The sequence below is a fragment of the Onychomys torridus genome, chromosome 7 (genome assembly GCF_903995425.1).
Source record: "Onychomys torridus chromosome 7, mOncTor1.1, whole genome shotgun sequence".
Lineage (NCBI taxonomy): Eukaryota > Metazoa > Chordata > Mammalia > Rodentia > Cricetidae > Onychomys > Onychomys torridus.
In genome coordinates, this window is record NC_050449.1 from 58844121 (window position 1) to 58863454 (window position 19334).

The window sequence follows — 19334 nt, forward strand, 5'->3', positions numbered from 1 at the left end:
CAGGTGGGGAGAGCAGAAGTGAGGGATCCTGGAGGGAGCAGTCAGGAGGCCAGAGAAGAGAAGAAATGCTGCAATCCGTTGTAAAAATGAAGTGTATTTAATTTTAAAAAGGGAGTGCACCCCACAAATGAAATGTAATGAGGATACATAAACTACGTTTGATGATATCACAACAGAAAGCATAGTAAGTGGAATACATCAGTGCTGACACAGTCTAGTCCCCTAGGCAAAATGGAGCAAGAAGTCATTATGTTAAAAGTGCTCTGCCCTCCCCTGAATGGCTAGCAGACATGGAGAGCAGTCCCTGATGCCTCCACACAGCTTTCTCCATGTAGCTATCAAGTGTTATAGAGCGGCAGTGTCAAATACTGTGGACGCTACAGTGAACTGTTCTATCTCCCCAAGCAGGGAATGACTCCTCTGCTAGGAACACCCATCTAATTTATGTCTGAATATCAGACATAGATATGATTTCAGGGGGGAAAAAAGCCTGTTGCTGAGTCCTTGAGGTTTTCAAAAGGTTTTTAGAATGTATGTCACAGAGTACAGATGCCCTTATGCCATATAACCCATTGTTCCCTGTACTGCTGGTACACATATGTGTGATGCTTTGGGGATAGAATTGTGCTGCTCCGGATGGAGCTTTTCCATATTGCCTGGCTTGATACCCACAATATTAAAACTCCCATCTGTAATTTCCAGATGCCAGAGATTATTCCAAAAATTATCTGCTGGTAAGTGAGTTTCATAATCACTATTGATGGAAATTTGAGTTTATGTGACAGGTGTGAGCGTTGCAAATCTTCTTCATGGACTGGCCTCTGCCATTGGATGGTCTAAAGACTGGCAGCTGTCATGTAGTGACTATAGGAGGATCTCTATACCTCCCATCTTCCTCTCTCAAGTCATAGCCTTCTGGGCTTTTGTCCCATCACGGATTTCCATAATTTAGTGTTTTAAAGCCGGGTGGTGGTGGTGCACACCTCTAATCCCAGCACTCGGGAGACAGAGGCAGGTGGATCTTTGTGAGTTCGAGGCCAGCCTGGTCTACAAAGCTACAGAGAAACTATGTCTCGAGGGGGGAAAAATATATATATACATATATACGTATATATGTATATATATATGTATATATGTATACACATATATACATATATATGTATATATATGTATATATATGTATACACATATATACATATATATATATATATATGTATATATATGTATATAGTTTTATTATTAGAAACAGCAGTATTTTTCTGGGGGTAATCACTTGATTTTGTTGATCTTGTATTTATAAGCTTTGCAAGAAGTCAAATTCTGGCTTGTGGCTCTGAAAGGTGCTGTAAACATTGTATCCTCTGCTGTGAGTTTGGATTTTGTTTTTTGTTTTTTACATCATTTGCTGCTCCTTTTCACCTGAGAAAATCACCACTGAATATCACTTCCTCCCCCTTCTGCCATGTCTTGCTGCAATGGTCACCCTACCAGGATCCTTGGGATCTCTGGGACCAGAGCTCAGCCCCCTCACCTGGGGATGTAGGTTCCAGGGTGGGGGTTATGGCAGCTGACACTTGATGGGGGAGGGTATGGGGGACAGGGAGAAAGGGAAGTGTTGGAGCCCACTAGGTTTCCTAGTGGCTGTACCCAGCAGGACTGCATGGGAGGTTGGCCTGGGTACCTGGTGTTTGTAAGGGTCTAACTAGCAAGGGGGAGGTCTTTTGTTCCACTCCTTGGCATTGTTATAAATAGACTTTTGGAATACAGTTCTGGGCAGGTGGTTAAGGATCCAGGTCCACCCGAGGCTATCCTGTGTTTTCTGTCTGTTTCTCTCTCCTTATTTCTAACTAAGTCTCTTCTTATCCCTCATTCCTCAAGAGTTCCTGGGGTAAGTAAGTGTGGGGGCTGGTCCACTACAGGGAAGCAGTTTGGGTCATCCCCACTTGGGCTCCTTCTTTCTCCCTGGGTGGTGTCAGCAGTGGCAGGAGCAGGTGACTCCACTTTGAAAAAAATCCCTATCTCTCTTGAGATGCCCATTTAACATTCTCACTTCTCATCAGCTGCAGACACGGAAATTCACACCCCACCATCTGTGTCTACCTTCTTCACCTGTCTAAACTGAACAGTCCCTCTTAGCAAAACTGAATCACTCCACATATAACCTGGGACTGGTGAGTCCCTTTCATTCCTGAAAGTCTTTAGTCCTTGGTAGTGTGACATTTTGCTTCTCGTACCTTGTGAGTCACTGTAGTAGCATCTAAGCATTCCTTCCATTAACAAACCTCCCAAAATTCCCCGTATCTTTCTAGCTATGCCGTACATTTACTCAGGTGAAGATCAAGCCCCATTTGTTCATTTCAGCCAGCAGCTATTATAATGCTTATAATCTCTACACTCAGAGAGGGCTGAGGCAGGAGAATTGTCAACTTGGGGCCAGCCTTATCCACAGATTAAGACTCTTGTTTCTAAAACAAACTAGCCAGAACCTTGCACATACGCCCGAGTGGTGGAGCTCACCTTTAGTCCAGGCAGAGGGAAGCCGATCTCTGTGAGTTCAAAGCCAGCCTGGTCTACCTACAGTTCCATGCCAGTCAAGGGTTACATAGTGAGGTCTTGTCTCAGAAGAATAAAACAATCCTCGCAGTCCAGGTTAAATGGTAATTTCTTTTTACAGAAAGTAGTGAGATTAAAGTTTCAAGCCAGGGTTAGCCATGATTAGGTGTGCATTTTACAGTGTTGGAAGCAAACATGGCTGAGACTTACTTGAGAGCATTTCTTTAATTTGTATCCCTCTATCTTATCAGTTCTCTCAGTTTCAGATCAGGTGTCATCGGTGAAAACAAAACAGCCCTGGGGAGGTGGGGCAGGCAGATCTCTGTGAGTTCGAGGCCAGCCTGGACTACCAAGCGAGTTCCAGGAAAAGGCACAAAGCTGCACAGAGAAACCCTGTTTTGAAAAACAAAACAAAACAAAACAAAAAAGTTAATTCAGGAGGGCTAGTGAGATGGCTAGCAGGTAACAGGAGAGTTGTTGGGAGAATTCCTGCAGAGCTGCAGCTGGCACGTAGCTCTGATCTGCCTTTTGTGATTGCTGCCTTCTGTCTCCCTGTACCTGTAACTTCTATGTGAATCTTGTCTGAGAATTTTCTAAAGGTGCAAAGCCTATGCAAACTTGGTTGAGGACAACCCAGAAAACTGGTATTCCTTAACTGAGAATTTGCATTTGTCATTGTCTCTTTGGGGAGCTTAGTTAAGAGGTTTTGGGATACAGAAATTAACTTGCTAAAAAGTGTAAATTGAGCCCCGCAGTGGTGGCCTTTAATCCCAGCACTTGGGAGGCAGAGGCAGGTGGATCTCTGTGAGTTCCAGGTCAGCCTGGGCTACCAAGTGAGTTCCAGGAAAAAGGCACAAAGCTACAGGGAAACCCTGTCTCGAAACACCCCCCCCCCCAAAAAAAAAGTATAAATTGGAGAACAAAAAAAAAAAAAAAAAAAAGGCCTTTGCTAAGCTAGGAGTCAGTCCAGAGAGGCTGATCCCTCTGCAGCTGGAAAGGCTAATTTCATCTTTGTGGTGCCTCTGTGTCTTGATTTCACAGACCCTTGTGAACCCACACCCAATATAGAACAGAGAGGGATGGAGAAAGATGCCCTCCCTGGCCTATACATAGGCACATACACTCAGACATACATTTAAAAAGAAACAGTAAGGGCCAGCAAGGATTATTAGGTAAAGATATCTGCCATTGCAAACACTGCAACCTGAGCTCAATCCCTGGAACCCGTAGTGGAAAGAGAGAACCGACTCCTGAAGGTTGACCTCTGACCTCCAACATGTGCCATGGCATGTGCTGGCCCAAATTCACATACACATAAACAGAAGATTCGATTAGAAAATACAAAAGATATGAAGAGATACTTCAAAGGAAAGGATATGAGAATGCAGAGAAATCAGTTTGCTCATATTGCTGGTGAAAATCTAAAAAACAATTTGGATGGCTCAAAGGGTAGAAGTTCTTGATACCAAGTCTGATGACCCAGGTTTGTTTCTGGGGACCCCCATGGTGGAAGGAAAGAATTTACTCCCTCAAGTTGTCATCCTTCCACATCATGGCATGCACCCCACTTTATACACAACTTAAAAAAATAGGAATAAAACTTAACACTCGGGGAATTATCTTTTTTTTTTTTTTTTTTTTTTGGTTTTTTTTTTTTTTTTGGTTTTTTCAAGACAGGATTTCTCCGTGTAGTTTTGGTGCCTGTCCTGGATCTCACTTTGTAGACCAGGCTGGCCTCGAACTCACAGAGATCCGCCTGGCTCTGCCTCCCGAGTGCTGGAATTAAAGGCGTGAGCTACCACTCGGCGGGCTTTAAAAAAAATTGTTTATTTGCTTGTTTGTTTATTTAAATATTTATTTATTATGTATACAGTGTTCTGTTTGCATGTATCCTTGCAGGCCAGAAGAGGGCGCCAGATCTCATTACAGATGGTTGTGAGCCACCACACGGTTACTGGTAAATGAACTCAGGACCCCTGGAAGAACAGCCAGTGCTCTTAACCACCGAGACATCTCTCCAGCCCGCATTGCAGCTTTATAAGATGTTGCAGGTGGGGAAACTGGGATGAAGGACACGCAGAAAGAAACACTTTGTATTGTTTCTTACAGCTGAATATGAATCATAAATCATTTCAAAGAAGTTTAATTTTTTAACTAATAAAATGGAAGGACATCCCTTCACAACGCTGACTTATAACCACTGGTTTTTCATTGTTTTTAAGTGTTAGTATTCTAATTCGCCCCTTGGCACCTCCCTGAGTCCTGACACAAAAGCCCCAACTTTAAGGAAAAATCCCTCCCCTTTCACAATTTCCTCCCACGAGGTGTGCACCCTCGATCCGCCCCCCTCTGTCCCTCTTTCTTTCTCTCTCTTCTCTCCCTCTTTCCTATCTTTCTCCTCGTCTCTATTATAATAAACCATTTCCTAACGGGTCCTGGTCCTGAATGACTGTCAGGCCGCCTGCAGTTGGTGCCCTGCGCATGCCACAGGCGAGGGGCACCTGCCAGCCCAGGGCTGCATCTGCCCAGCATCCCAGCATGGTTCCCTGCTCTCATGGGATATCCTGGCCCAGTCAGCTGGGGATCCCCCACCGGTGCAAATTCATAACATTAAGATTTGGAGCAGGGCCTTGGTGGTTCACGTCTTTAATCCCAGTACTAGGGAAGCAGAGTCAGGCAGATCTCTGAGTTCGAGGCCAGCCTGGTCTACAAAGTGAGTTCTAGGGCAGCCAGGGTTTCACGGAGAAACTGTGCCTAGAAAAACCAAAAGAACAACAACCTAAACCAAACCAAAAAAACATAACCAAACCAACCAACCAACAAAAAAACCCGATATGACACCGTGGACACTACAGTCCATCTCCCAAAGATCACTAAGCTTCCCTTAGTGTTTCTGAGTTCCACACACTGGCATTTTTTTTTTTTTTTCTTTTGAGCTGAGGATCGAACCCAGGGCCTTGTGCTTGCTAGGCAAGCGCTCTACCACTGAGCTAAATCCCCAACCCTGGCATTCTTTCAGATCCCCAACAGACATTCTACAAATTACTAGCACATGCTGTTCCCATCCAAACTGTGTTCCTCTCTTACAATTAACCTCTTCTGTCTTTCGGATCTTAGCCGAAGCCTCAGGCTGAGTCTCTCTAGTCCCTCACCTAGAACTTTCAAAAACGACAGGGCTTGGGAATTCAAGACCGAACCACTGCGCGGCAGTACGACGCACTTCCGGCAGGCGAGTGAAGCAGGGAGTCGCGCGTTGTAAAACGTCACTTCCTCCCGGAACTCGCCTAAAGAAGTACACAGAGTTACTGTCACCGCTCGCAGCCGCTGCACTGCCGACATGGCTCTGCCACCCTTCTTCGCCCAGGGCCGCCAGGGGCCGCCGCCCCCGCAGCCACCGCCTTCCGCTCCGTTCGGCTGTCCGCCCCCGCCGCTGCCCTCCCCGGCTTTCCCACCGCCTCTTCCCCAGCGGCCCGGCCCTTTCCCGGGGGCATCCGCCCCCTTCCTCCAGCCTCCGCTGGCACTGCAGCCCCGCGCCCCGGCCGAGGCCTCCCGCGGCGGCGGCGGTGGCAGTGGCGGCTCCTTCTTTCCAGTGCCGCCCCCGCCGCTGCCGCCGCCGCCGCCGCAGTGCCGGCCCTTCCCGGGGCCCGACGCCGGCGAGCGTCCGCGGCCACCGCCTCCAGGCCCTGGGCCGCCCTGGAGCCCGCGCTGGGCCGAGGCGCCGCCGCCGCCTGACGTGCTCGGGGACGCGGCCCTGCAGCGCCTGCGCGACCGGCAGTGGCTGGAGGCGGTGTTCGGGAACCCCCGGCGGCCAGGCGGCCCCGGGCCCCCGCGCACACCCGTCGGGCCTAGCCTGGGCGAGGTGCGCGCGCGATTGCGCGCCGCTTTGCGCCTAGTGCGGCGGCTGCGCAGCCTGGGGCAGTCCCTGCGCGAGGCCGAGGCCGACGGAGCGGCCTGGGCCTCGCTACACGCTCAGGCTGTGCCATTGCGAGCGGAGCTGGCCGAGCGGCTGCAGCCGCTGGCCCAGGCCGCCTATGTGGGCGAGGCGCGACGGAGGCTGGAGAGGGTCCGGCGCCGCCGGTTGCGGCTTCGTGAGAGGGCCCGGGAACGCGAGGCTGAGCGGGAGGCGGAGGCCGCGCAGGCCACGGAACGGGAGCAGGAGATTGACCGCTGGAGGGTGAAGTGCGTGCAGGAAGTGGAGGAAAAGAAGCGGGTGAGAACTACTATGCAGTTGGAGCGGTGGTGACTGGAACCTGAATCTGCGTGCTGGTTAACTTGGATGCTTATCCGTGAAAGCTAGCCTTTACCACCTCTTTCTGTATTCCGTTTTGATGATGGATGGTACACAAGAACGTACACTATGAAGTCCCGTAAACACATGACAAGTTCACGCTGGTACATTTCTGGGAGGGCACACCTCCTGTCCCTTGCTTCAAAGTTGGAGCCACTTATTGATGTTCAGTACTAACCGGCCTTCGTATTGGTTTATACTGTCCTAAGCATGCAAATTTAGAGGACTTGGGCCACACCTAATAATAGTTTCCCCCAGGATTCATATGTTTATTAGTTTGAAACTATGAATCCCTGTGTATTGGGTGATATGAGTCTGTCTTGTCCAGGTGTTTCCAGGTACTTGCCCTCTTATTCAAATGATTGAAATAAGGACTCACACAGAATTGCAAAAAGAGCAAAAAAACTTTAAAAGTACTAAGTCCAGATTAGAAGGAAGACACTGTCAAGATTGGCAGCCACAGGGTCCACATGAGAGAAGATACTCAAAAGTCTCTGGTTGTTTTTTGGCACTTCCTTTTGTAGGTTTATAGAGGAGGAACTTGGTTACTAATGTGTCTAATGAAGATGGTTCTCTATTTTGATTGAGAGATTAGGACCTGTGATCTTTTCTACTATATGTGCCTTCCCATGATGCATTTGATTTTAATCGTAAGAACTTCCCATTGTGTATGAGCATAAGATGGTAAGTAGGTTACTCTAAAAGTTTACTTGGACACAGGTTTACCTTTTTCCTTACTGTGAATGCACCAAAAACCAGTTCTAGCTGGATGGGCCCTCCTTGTAGGATGTGTTGGGAATATGTTTGAATAGAAACTGTCCAAGTTCCGTGGTCATAAGAGGAGAAGAAACATATTCCATTGTTTAGTGAGGAGTATATGTAAAGATGGAGGTCTGAGGTTGCTAGGTGCATTGTTTGGAGAGGCAAAGGAGCTTGGCTGCCAGGTGCATTATTGTAAGAGGAGAATGTGCATAACCCAAATACACTGTGTCCCTGGTTGCTACCCTGTTTGCTAGCTTGCCTTCCCCAGTTCAGCACTCACATCTATAGTAGACACTACACTAATGTCCTACATACAGCCCTGAGAAATTCATTACCCTAATTTTATAGGTTGAGACTTAAAACAGTTAACTTGACAACAGTCGCACAAGTTTGTACCAATATTACATCAGACGTAAGTCTAGGTTATCTGACTTCAGAGCTTATCTATCTCATGTTCTTTAGTAGAGCCAGGGAGAAAAGATTTGCCAAGTGTTGGCTGAAGGCATCCTCATTACCTTTGAATGCTGTTGTTATTATTATTATTGAGATTTATTCATTTTTATATGAGTGTTTTGTCTGCATGTTTGTATGTGCACTGCATGTGTGCCTAGTGCTTATGGAAGTTAGATGAGGACATTGGATCCCCTGGAACTGGAGTTACAGATGATTGTGCACCACTCTATGGGTGCTGAGAATTGAACCTAGTCCTCTGTAAGAGTAACAAGTGCTCTTAACTGCTGAGCTCTCTCTTCAGCCCCTCTGCTGCTTTTTTAGAATATATATATTTTAATTTTTTAAAATTTTTTTATTTTTTATTTTATTTTATTTTATTTTGAGCTGAGGATCAAACCCAGGGCCTCGTGCTTGCTAGGCAAGCGCTCTACCACTGAGCTAAATCCCCAACCCTTTATTTTTGAAAGTATAATTACATCACTTCCCTTTTTCCATTTATTCCCTCCAATCTCTCCCATGCACCTCCCTTGTTCTCTTTCAAATTCATGGCCTCTTTCTTTACTTATTTTTACATATATACATAAATACAACCTGACCAGGACATTTAATATTACTTGTATGTATATGATTTCAGGGCTGACCACTTGGTATTGGTAATGAATTGAGCTGTCAGTCTCTGGGGAAGACATTTCTCTTGCTCTGAGCATCCCCCAGTTGCCTGTGGTTGTCTAGGGTTGAGGCTTTTGGAGCTCTCCCCCTTCCATGCTAGTGTGTCTGTTGGTGTCCTTGTTTTGGTCTTGTTGGGACAGTGCTCAGGGTTCTTTGCCTCTCCACTCCCCACAATCAGCTGACACTTTTGTCCTAGTTAGGTTTCTGTTGCTGTGATGAAATGCATGACCAAAAGCTACTTGGGGAGAAAGTGTTTATTTTACTTACACTTCTGCATCCTGGTCCATCATTAAAGGGAGTCAGAACAGTAACTCAAACAGGGCTGGAACCTGGAGGCAAGAGCTGATGCAGAAACCGTGGAGAAGTGTTGCTTACTGGCTTACTCTCCAGGGCTTGATCAGCCTGCCTTCTTATATATCCAGGACCACCTGCCCAAGGAAGGATAGCATATAGGCAGAAAGTTCCTGTCCCGAATAACTGACTCAGAGGATGAATATGAATTAAAAATACTTAGTCGATAGCTGAGGCTTGTTACTAGCTAACTCTTACACTTAAATTAACCCATATTTCTATTTATGCTTTGCCAAATGGCTCATGGCTTGTTACCTCATTTTTATATGTCCTGCTTGCTCAGCAACTGGCCGCCATCTCTCCTGACTCTGCCCTCCTTCTTCCCATCATTCTCAGTTTGGCTTTCCCACCTAACTTCCTGCCCAGCTGGTAACCAGCCTGTCAGCTTTTTATTACCCAATGAGAGTAATACATATTCACAGTGTGCAGAAGGATTATTCCACAGCAGTAGCACCACCCACAATTGGACCCTCAATTGAGTGTCCCTCTTTCCAAAGGACTCTAGCTAGCTCGTGTTAAGTTGACATGAAATTAGTCAGTACAATCTTTTCCCTGTGTCTACCACTGTCCTGGAGACCAGTATAGCGTTGCTGGGAAGTATATTGATAGCAAGCTTTAGCATTGTACCCTCAGGAATGTCAACACTAGGGAGGCAGTACTTTAATGTGATGAAATTGGAGTCACTTCAGCAAACATTTAGTAAGGGCCCATTAGGGGTTGGGCCTAGTGTCTGATAGCAGGGATAGAGAGGAATAAAATGTAGCTTGTCTTTGATTGCTTGGAGCCTTGTAGGGATCATGTCAGTACAGGTAGTTAGTGTGAGGAGCCCAGGGGAGACTATCTCGTTCATTGGAGGAAGGCTCCCTAGATAACGGAATGACGTCTGAGCTCTGAGCTCAAGTGAAGCAACAGCTACAGATAGTTGCGGTTTTCCAAGCAGAGTGAAGAGGCGTCGTCACTGGCTGTGATGTGGGATTGCAGCCACCCGCTTGACACATGGGAGAGAACTAGGCGAGCAGATGAGGATATGGAAGACAGATCCAAGGAGGACTGTCAGATGATTGTACAAGCGATCTTTGGGAGCAGAGGAGGACAAACTTAGTGGTACTCTGAGACATTGTAGAGTCAGCCCTAGGCTTTTCCAGTTCCATTTCTTGTCTTTCTTGGGAGCCTGATTAATCAGGTCTGTTAATCTGCATTTTGTTTGTTTGTTTGTTTGGTTTTTTGTTTTTGTTTTTGCTTTTCGAGACAGGGTTTCTCTGTGTAGTTTTGCACCTTTCCTGGAACTCACTTTGGAGACCAGGCTGGCCTCAAACTCACAGAGATCTGCCTGCCTCTGCCTCCCGAGTGCTGGATTAAAGGCGTGTGCCACCACTGCCCAGCTAATCTGCATTTTTTTTTTTAAATTTAGAAGACATTTAAAAAAAATATTTATTTATTCATTCATTCATTCACTTATTTAAGTATGTATACAGCATGTATGACTGCAGGCCAGAAGAGGGCACCAGGTCTCATTACAGATGGTTGTGAGCCACCATGTTGTTGCTGGGAATTGAACTCAGGACCTTTGGAAGAGCAGCCAGTGCTCTTAACCTCTGAGCCATCTCTCCAGCCCTAGAAGACATTTTTTAAGATTGATTTATTTATTATGTATACATAAAAGGGTGCCAGATCTCATTACAGATGGTTGTGAGCCACCATGTTGTTGCTGGGAATTGAACTTGGGACCTCTGGAAGTGCAGTTGGTGCTCTTAACCTCGAAGCCATCTCTCCAGCCCCCTATTTCTTTCTTTCTTTCTTTCTTTTTTTTTTTGGAGCTGAGGATGGAACCCAGGGCAGCACTCTACCACTGAGCTAAATCCCCAACCCTAATCTGCATTTTTAATAGAACTTTAGCTTGACAAAGTAAATTGGATGCAAGCCCTCCTGGACCACACCTGGAAACATTAAGAGACAAGAACTCAGTACAGGCATTGAAGCTGCAGAGAGGAGAGGGTCCCTCTAAGAAGGTTATATGGAGCTGGGCATGGTGGCTCACGTCTGTGATCTCAGCACCTAGGAGGCTGAGGCAGGTGAAAAGCTGTAGTTTGAAGCCAGTCTGGGCTACAGAGTAAGACCATCTCCAGAAGTAAAACAAAACCAAATGGGGGAAGGCTGTGTGATCATCTGGGAGAGGTGGATCACATCAGGGGAGGCTGAGGAAAGAAGACAGGGAGGTTCAGTCAAGGCCAGCCTGGTTTCCAGGGGGTGGGGATGGGTGGTGGGTGGGGGGGGGGGGCAGGCTAACAAAGCAGGAGAAGAAGCCCTTGACTGAACCAGTGTAGCATGCCAGGCCTGGGAAATAGAGACCTAGACTCAGCGGTCTGTTGTGGACAGCCTGATCCTCTGAAAGCTTGCCTCCAGGGAGGTCTAATCTGCTGTGGGGAGGTTCCTAATCCAAGGTCTGGGGCTCTTTTTCCCTTCAGGAGCAGGAACTCAAAGCGGCTGCTGATGGAGTCTTGTCTGAAGTAAGGAAAAAACAATCGGACACCAAAAGAATGGTGGACATTCTGCGTGCTTTAGAGAAACTGAGGAAACTGAGGAAAGAAGCCGCAGCAAGGAAAGGTGAGGACGGTCTGCATTTCTCCTCCTTCCCTCCTTCCCTCCTCCTCCTCCTCCTCCTCCTCCTCCTCCTCCTCCTCCTCCTCCTCTGTCTCAGTTCCTCGACATCCAGATGTCCTACACATAACATGGTGGGATTGTTTCTCTCTTCTTACCTTTCCCTATCTTTTGTTTCTTGTAGAAAGAATCTCAGCTCTGCAGCTCATGCTGGCTTTGAACTTGTAACAATTGTCCTGCCTCAGCTTCTCTGTTGTAGAGATCACAACAGGTGGCCTGGGCCTCTGTGCTTGGCTTGCAAATATTTTTGGAGGAAGAACATTTGGTACTTAATTATTTTTACTTTTTTTTTTTTTTTTTTTTTTTTGCCAGAGCTGAGGACCAAACCCAGGGCCTTGCACTTGCTAGGCAAGCGCTCTACCACTGAGCTAAACCCCCAACCCTATTTTTACTCTTTAAAGTAACTGGTCTTGACAGCAGTAACTCAGAAATTTGGGGGTGTTTTTTTAAATCTATTTTTAATATTGTGTTTGTGTGGCTGTCTGTATGCATGACGTGTGTGTAAATACCCATGGAGGTCAGAAGAGGGTGTCAGTACCCTGGAATTAGAGTTATGGGCATGTTTTACTCATGTAGGAAATTGCATCACAACACATACAAGTTACCAAATGCCAGTTGACTAATAGTTTCTTCTGTATAGTTTAAGATAGGACACCAGTGACAGCAAGATGGCTCAGGAGATAAAAGCATTTGCTGGGCAAGCCTGAAGCTCTGAATTTGAACCCTGGGCCCCACAGTAGAAAAGGGGAACCAACTCTTAAAAGTTACTCTGTGACCTTTACATGCATGCAATGACATGAATGTGCCTGTACTTACAAAATAAAATAATTTAGATGCCAGGAGGTGGTGGTGCACACCTTTAATCCCAGCATTAGGGAGGCAGAGACAGGCGGATCTCTGTGAGTTTGAGGCCAGACTGGTCTACAGAGTGAGTTCCAGGACAGCCAAGGCTACACAGAAAAACCCTGTCTGAAAAAAACCAATAAAGAAATAAGTAAAAAATACTATGAAGACAGAACTTTTAGATCCTTAATAAGGTTTTATTGGGGTGTGACTGCTGTGCATTGAGCCAGACTCATTCACCAATGGATTGCTTTCTACAAGTCAGCCTCCATTGTATTTAGAATCCTGTGCTCTCACTGGTTCTTTCAGGGCAGTTGTATATAAGAGGGGAGGTTAGTATTTGCTGTTTGAAGCTCTCTTATGAAAAACCAAACACCTCTTCCTTTTCTTTGTTTGTTGTATGGTGATTTCAAGGTTCTAACCTGGTCTGCTACACATTGAAGATGCCACTCCTACTGAGACAGAAACAGGGGAACAGTCTTGAGTTGACTGGTCAAGTTTAAGGAACTTATGGTCTACACAGATGTAGTTACTCATCCCTGTAGTCCCAGTGCAGGCTTGTATTCAGGAGGATGGCAGAGGTTGCTAGGTGCCAACCTAGCTCCAGGTTTAGTGAGAGACTCTGTTTCAGGGGAACAAGGCAAAGAGTGATAGAACAGGACACCTAATGTCTTCCTCTGGGGTGTGTGTGTGTGTGTGTGTGTGTGTGTGTGTGTGTGTGTGTGTGTGTTTGTACACAACCCCCCCCCCAACACGAATGAGTTAGTTCATCAGCAAGTAGCATGAGTTGTAATGACCTTGAGAATATAGAATGTTATGAGGACCAAAAGACAAACAGAAGTCCTCTAGAAAGAGGATGTCAAAGTAAGGGTCAGTAAAGAAACCAAAATAGGTCAGACAGAGAAGGTGCAGACCTTCTGCCTCTCCTGCAAAGTGGCAGGTGGTGATTAGTTTTCTCAATTGGTGCCCTGCTGTCTTGGGACATGTGTAAACACATGGCAGGTGCTGCATAGGTGTTCCTCTTATTCTTCTTTTACTGCCTAGGAATGGACAGGCACAGGGACCTCCATTTACTTCTTTTCGCACAGGGGTCTGTCCTCCTGCCTCGGCAGATGAGACTTTTGAGCACCATCTTCAGCGGCTGAGAAAACTCATTAAAAAGCGCTCTGAACTGTATGAAGCTGAAGAGAGAGCCCTCCGAGTTATGCTGGAAGGAGAACAGGAGGAAGAGAGGAAGAGAGAATTAGAAAAGAAACAGAGAAAAGAGAGAGAGAGACTTTTACTTCAGAAGCGAGAAATGGAGTCCAAGTTATTTGGAGATCCGGGTAAGTTTACCCTTGCCAGTGGAGATGGAGGAAAGATCTAAGTTCTTTTATTGTAAGAAACCCAACTTGAGCTGAAAGGCAGTCCTAACTACAAGTTGAGATTCTCAACTACATGGTGGAAGTCAGGGTTCCCGAGGAGATGAAGTTAGCCTGTTGTCATAATCAGTGCACTCTGAACAGCGAGCAAGGTGACATGTTGTGCCTTTCTCTTTCAGATGACTTCCCACTTGCTCACCTCTTACAGCCATTCCGCCAGTACTACCTCCAGGCCGAGCACTCCCTGCCTGCGCTCATTCAGATAAGGTCAGACGGGCGGCCTCTTGTGTCCCTCTGTTTTGGCAGCAAGCTCTTGATGAAATGCTTCTGCTGTTGGGTCTCTTGCTGCGTCTTTTTTTTTTTTTTAAAGGTCCTTTTGAGTGTGTAGTGTTGCCGAAGTTCAAGGGTGTTGCTTGTATCTTAAAAGTCCTCATTAATTCTTGGAAGTCAGTATCTCCATTTGAACAGGTTAAGAAACTTGGCTGTGACTGCTCTGTAGACCAGGCTGTCCTTGAACTCAGAGATCTACTTGCCACCACCTCCTCAGTACTGGATTAAAGGCCTGCATCACCATAGCTGGCCTTGTTCTCTTCATTCTCTTTTGCTGCTAGGTCAACCAAGGAAGAGAAACCTTTTTCTTGAATAGTTGCCCTTGGAGGATAAGGCCCATGCTGACCCCTGACTACCTATAGGTTAAAGCCTAATGCTCTGAGCTGAACCAATTACTTAGGAGCTAGCTAATTCCCAGCTGTCTAGCTTGTGACGCCCTCACATATAAGATGGAGATGGTGGACTAGAATATGGCCTTTGAGCTCAAGAAAAGCCTCTTGCCCACATGCAGTCTTTTAAGTAGTCAGTAGGTAAAATGAAGTACATGATTAGATGTCGCAGGCAGTATAACCTTGTTACCTGGAAGCGTTTTGTTGTTTCTAGGCTAAAACATCTTAGGACCTAAGGGTCTCAAAGAGCGGATTGAAAGTAACTGAAGTCCCTTCCAGCACTCCAGGAATTTCTCAGTTTTGGGGAAGAATTTTCTGGCATATCAAATTTATTTTTCAGGAAGAGTTTTAACTTTGACACACAGTTTTAGCCTTGAAACCTATTATTGATGACAGGAGTGTGTACTCAAATTACTGTGAAGACTGAGTCACAGCGTACCGGACACTGCTCCTAAAGGAGACAGCTGAGCTTCTTGTCTTGACTTTTTTTTTTTTAATTTTGTGTGATTGGGTATTTTGCCTGAATGTATGTCTGTACAGTATGTGTGTCTGCTGTCTGTGGAGGCTAGAAGAAGGCATCAGATTCTGTGGAACTGGAGTTACAGACAGTCGTGAGCTCCCATGACCTGGATCCTCTGGAAGAGCAGCCAGCGTTCTTAACTGCTGAACTATCTCTCCAGCCTTTGTCTTACTTTTTTTATTAGCTGATCACCACCTTGTTTCATGTGTCTGTTTGAAGACACATAATTTAATGTATGCTGTGGATTATAAGCATCGCATCAGGGCTAACTGTCTATAATCTAGAAGCACAAAACTGACCACATAGCACAGAGCAGGCCACAAAAAGGACGCTGATTTATTCCATAAAGCCGGAAAAGACAAAAGCAGAATGTGACAGATTTTTTTTTCTCTCTGCATTTGTGGTTGTCCATGGAAATGCTACACGGGATGATTTAAATTTGCTAATATAGCCAAGTGTGGTGGTTCATGCCTGTAGCTCTAACACTTGGGAGGTGGAGACAGGTGGATAAGGAGTTGAAGGCCAGCCTCAGCCCAGCCCTGTCTCAGAGAGAGAGATAGAGAAAGAGATTACAAATACAGATTCTGCAAATGATAAATGTCAACTGTACATTTACTGTTTGGCTGTTTTTCCTTAAATGTGCACATTAATGTGACCCTAGGCATACTTCCTAGAAACCCAGTTTTGTAGCAGGTTAGTACAAATGTCATTTGAAAACAGTATCCTAGATATGAAATATAGTTTCTGAATATCTTGCTTGGGGAAAACCAGAAATAAACATTATTCTGTAATGTTCTTATTAAGGCATGATTGGGATCAGTACCTGGTGCCGTCTGATCATCCTAAAGGCAACTCCGTTCCCCAAGGATGGGTCCTTCCCCCGATCCCCAGCAACGACATCTGGGCAACGGCCGTTAAGCTGCATTAAGAGGCTCCAGGAGCGTGGTCCCACAGACGAGCACTGCAGCTCTAGATACTAGGATGCTATCATCTCTGCTGTGGTCTTCTGCACAACTTCAGCTCCATGCAGCATTGTCCTGACTGGAAGTCCTGCTTCCTTCTGTTCTCTGCCCTGGCCAGAGTGCCTCTTGCAGCAGGAGATGATAAGGTTCATCAGGAAAGGGCCTAGATGAACTGAGGTTATTAGTGCGGCAGTGGCCTTCATTCCCTAAATCTGCCTCTGTTTTGAGGGGCTTGGTCTGGTGTGGCCTGCTCATTTGCTGTAGGGTTGTTGTATTTTGGTGGGTAAGTACAGTCAGCACTTGGTTACTGCTTGAAGGTGTTTACTGAGTAGAGTTAGCAGCCACTACTCCTGATCTTTCCATACCAACTGTCCTCCAGCAGCTCCCAGGAGTGCAGTTCTGTTAACCCCAGTTCTGGTGCAGTTGGGAAGCTGCTCCTGAGGACCATAGCAGTGGCTGTAGACCGGGCTGCCAGGAATGCTACCGGCTTAGAACTGTTGTCCTGTGGAGAATTTAGAAAAGCCAAGGGCCAGACTAGGTCGGCTCGTGCTCTGACAGACAGTGCCTGTGTTCCTCATGAAAGCGCCAGTCTATAGTGTTCCGGGGATCTAGCTGTGTGGGGTCTCCAGGAATAGAAACGTGTTTCCCTATGGGACCGTGATTTCAGTCACATGGTAGGGACTGGGGTAGCTCTGGGATTTTTTTTCCCTTAGCTCAAGCTTTTAAAAATATCCATATAGTAAAAGTTGGGAAAAGAGCAAATATGAATGGTAAATTTTATTTTTTATATTCATTAATAAGAGCTGTTGTGCTTGGACATAATCAGTCATACGACATGTTATGGTTTTTGTTTTGCTTTATTCTGGTTTTGTTATTTAATTTCCTAAAAGCTAAATAAATACCATTTTCACGTTTCATTTGAGCCTTTGCCCCTGATTTATCCTCTCTCAAATCATTTAACACATTTCATCTTCACATTGCTAAAGCATTTCACTCCAAATTTAATAAACAGGAGTTTGCTGCAGAAAAACGATCGTAAACAGAAAACTTTGGCTGTAAATCTGACTCTGGATAGCAAGAAAGATCACCATCAACTTTGGAAATGATGTGGAATTAGGAGCCCTTGGGTGTGACATACTAACAGCCTTGTCCCTTTTTGTAGTTAATACGTGTTGCTCAGTTGTGCATTCTACTGCTCCCCTGGGGATTATATCGGGCAGCTAGGGAACGGGCTGTTTTTTCCCTGTGTGTCTGAGCTCGTGAGTTCAGGTCTGATATAGTTAGCTTCCCCTGACCACACAGGCCTGTGTACCTTTTCCTTTGAACTCTTCACTTCCTGCTCTGAGATGGGCTGCAGGAAGAGCAGCAATGGACTGTATGAGTTGTGACAGGACGTCCCTGTCACCGTGGATACCAGTGTTGATGGGCAGGGACTAGGGAGATTGAGCAACTGACCCAGAAAAGGAGGCATTGAACTCTGGGTGAAGAAAAGCTACTCCTGATCTATATTTGGTGTTGGCAAGGCTCTTATAAAGAGTGCAGTTACTTTTGTTCGTCAGTTTCCTGGTCTATTGCCTGCCTGTGAGCTGTGAACTGTAGCAGCCACTGCCCTTGTTTCTTTCCAGGCTTAGAAAGACGTGGGTGAGTGCTGTACCCCTGACTCCAGTAACCCTTGGTCATGTCTCAGGTTGTTTTTGTTGTTGTTGTTTGGGTTTTTTTTTAATAGTTTTTCGAGACAGGGTTTCTCTTTGCAGCTCGGGAACCTGTCCTGGATCTCACTCTCTAGACCTGGCTGGCCTTGAACTCACAGAGATCCGCCTGCCTCTGCCTCCCAAGTGCTGGGATTGAAGGTGTGTGTCACCACCACCTGGCATCTTAGTCTTTTCAATCAGCAGAATTTAGATCTATAATTCTGTTTACCTTCAGTCATTTACCAATTCATTTTTTTTTTTGATTTTTCACTTTTACCTAAATTCTCCATATATTAAACATCAATGTTTAATAAAATGAAATAAAATTCAAAGATTAATCAGAAAGTTCACTAATTGTTTTATCATATTCTTTCTTAAAAATATCTTTTAGTATTTTATGTTTATGGGTGTTGTGCCTGCATGTATGCGTTTGCACTACATGCATGCCTGGTACCCACAGGCCAGAAGAGAGTCCAATCCCTTGGGATTGGAGTTACAGATGGTTCTGAGCCACCATATGGATGCTGGGGATCAAACCCAGGTCGTCTGGAAGAGCAGTCAGTACTTTTAACCACTGAGCCTCTGCTCCAGGCCCAGATTAATTATATTCTATATGAAAAAAAAATACACACATCCCCAAACCAGCACTTGTAAGAGACTAACACAAGTTTTTAAGGAATTAGGTAAGCACAGGAAAGAGTAACAAGCCCTGAGCCAAAGAGTCATTGTATGTTCCATAGTAAGTATTTAGTGGAGTCTGTGCTGTCTGAGAATTTGCTGCAACAAGCCAACCAGCTTAATCTCTCTAAAACTCTTTATGTCTCCATGTCCATGTGACTTTTTAAAAAGCTTAGTTGGGCTTACACCATCTGTTGCACTGTTCATGTCTTCAGGTTCTGTCCACAGAGTCGCTCTCCTGGACATTACAAGGTAAGTACAAAGTGCTGTCTTATTCCCACTTAGCTTCTTTTTTTAACGATGTGTTTAAAAATGCTTCTGTCAGCTGATACATGTTTCTGCTTTTCCTTGTGAGTTAACTTGAATGAGCTGGGTACTTTTGTATCTATCTACACAGAAGTTCCAGATTGCCACACCTGGCTGCTGCTGAAGAGTTTGTTTCCAAAGCAAATTCCATTTGGCTTTGGAATAAACTTGTTTTCTAATAATCTCTGAAGCAAAAATTGAGACGTTTGAGGCAGGAGTTTCAGCTTTATTGATTCATGTGAGGATGAGGAAGCTAGGATTAGAGCTGTGTCCTTTGGGAGGTGGCTTTTGGTTTTCCATTCTCCAGTATTGTAACTTAGGTGCTAGGAGCAGAGAAAGGGGTGAATAGAATCCCTGCTTCCCTGGGTTGAGAGGAGTGAAGACTTGTGGAAGTTTTCTCCGTCTTACTCCATCTAGACTAGCTTTCACTGACACCACAGCTGCCCTGGGAGAGTTCTTCACTGCCGCTGTGATGGTGCTACTAACACATCTGTATTTTCATTGCCCGGATGTTTCACAG

At 45.6% G+C, this 19334-nt stretch overlaps 1 protein-coding gene and 1 pseudogene across 1 annotated transcript; one reads left to right on the forward strand and one right to left on the reverse strand.

Annotated features, from left to right (window-relative positions):
* Positions 1-442: 442 nt before the first annotated feature.
* Positions 443-5892, reverse strand: LOC118587603 (annotated as a pseudogene).
* On the forward strand, positions 5822-17061 carry Pdcd7 (programmed cell death 7). The gene is made up of 5 exons (XM_036194108.1): positions 5822-6763; positions 11542-11680; positions 13666-13902; positions 14118-14205; positions 15982-17061. Exons 1-5 carry the CDS (start codon positions 5891-5893, stop codon positions 16103-16105), a joined length of 1461 nt encoding a protein of 486 aa, XP_036050001.1. The 5' UTR covers positions 5822-5890; the 3' UTR covers positions 16106-17061.
* Positions 17062-19334: the final 2273 nt, after the last annotated feature.

Coding starts and splice junctions, on each gene's coding strand:
- Pdcd7 (XM_036194108.1), top strand. CDS start 5,891: ATGGCTCTGCCACCCTTCTTCGCCCAGGGCCGCCAGGGGCCGCCGCCC. Junction 11,681..13,665: donor AGAAGCCGCAGCAAGGAAAG/GTGAGGACGGTC, acceptor CTTTTCGCACAG/GGGTCTGTCCTCCTGCCTCG. Junction 14,206..15,981: donor CCTGCGCTCATTCAGATAAG/GTCAGACGGGCG, acceptor GTTCTTATTAAG/GCATGATTGGGATCAGTACC.